Consider the following 818-nt stretch of genomic DNA (forward strand, 5'->3'; position numbering starts at 1 on the left):
CTTGTCCCGCTCCAGCCTGGCTACAGCCTCTAAATGCTCTTTGTTCTTTACTTCCAGCCTCTGCTCAGCCTCCATCCTCTGCCGTGCTCGGGTCTCCTTCTCCGCCCGCAGCAACCGGGAAAGGTCCTTGACCTGTTTCTGCAGCTTTTCCTTCTCTCTCTTCAGCTCTTCCAGCTCTGCCTTGAGAGGCTGGACCTGCTGCAGCAGCAGCTGGAGGTGTTTGCTGATGCGGGAGAGGTCCTTGCTCTGCTCTGAGGCGCAGTGGCTCATGTCCATTGCAGAGAGGGTCGTTCTCCCTGCGCTCTCCAGCGTCTCCTGAAACCTGCCCAGAGCTGAGGGGATGTTCTGGCTCTGGCAGATGCTGCTGATGGCTTTGCTGACTTCATGGAGGCTGGCCTGGGCGCTGGCGCAGGTGTCACAGGGTCCCAGAGGTGACCCAGGTGTCTGCGTGGGGACGCTGCGGCCGCTCTTGGCCGCGCTGCAGGCAGCCCTGGGCAGGGAGCTGCGCCAGGCTTTGCTGTCTGGCGCACGTGGGCTCGCTGGCGGGTGTGGAGAGAAACGCTGGGCACCTGGTGTGGGTGTTCTTGACTGGAAATTGCCGGGCGAGCCTGGCTTCAGGGGCTTCTTGTCAGGTTTCGCAGCCTGGGGAACGGATCGCAGCCTGGGGATCTCCTTCCTGCAAGTCTTTTTCTGGTGGAGAGGGCACAGGACAAAACCAGGGCTGAGATCAGACAGAGTCAACTGCAAATGATCCCCAAAAGCCCAGGTCCAGAGGTGTGACGCGTGGGGACAGGAGATGAGTGCAGCCCAGGGGTGAC

The 818-nt window shown here is 61.2% G+C and overlaps 1 protein-coding gene across 1 annotated transcript; it reads right to left on the bottom strand.

The window, feature by feature from the left end:
* Nucleotides 1–3: 3 nt before the first annotated feature.
* LOC114818998 (coiled-coil domain-containing protein 157-like) lies at nucleotides 4–690 on the bottom strand (the record flags this gene model as incomplete). Its single annotated transcript, XM_029087127.1, has 1 exon — nucleotides 4–690. A coding segment is annotated over one exon (687 nt), but the record flags the coding sequence as incomplete, so codon positions are not given.
* Nucleotides 691–818: the final 128 nt, after the last annotated feature.

The sequence above is a fragment of the Antrostomus carolinensis genome, unplaced genomic scaffold (assembly GCF_000700745.2).
Source record: "Antrostomus carolinensis isolate BGI_N321 unplaced genomic scaffold, ASM70074v2 C13005946, whole genome shotgun sequence".
Classification (NCBI taxonomy): domain Eukaryota; kingdom Metazoa; phylum Chordata; class Aves; order Caprimulgiformes; family Caprimulgidae; genus Antrostomus; species Antrostomus carolinensis.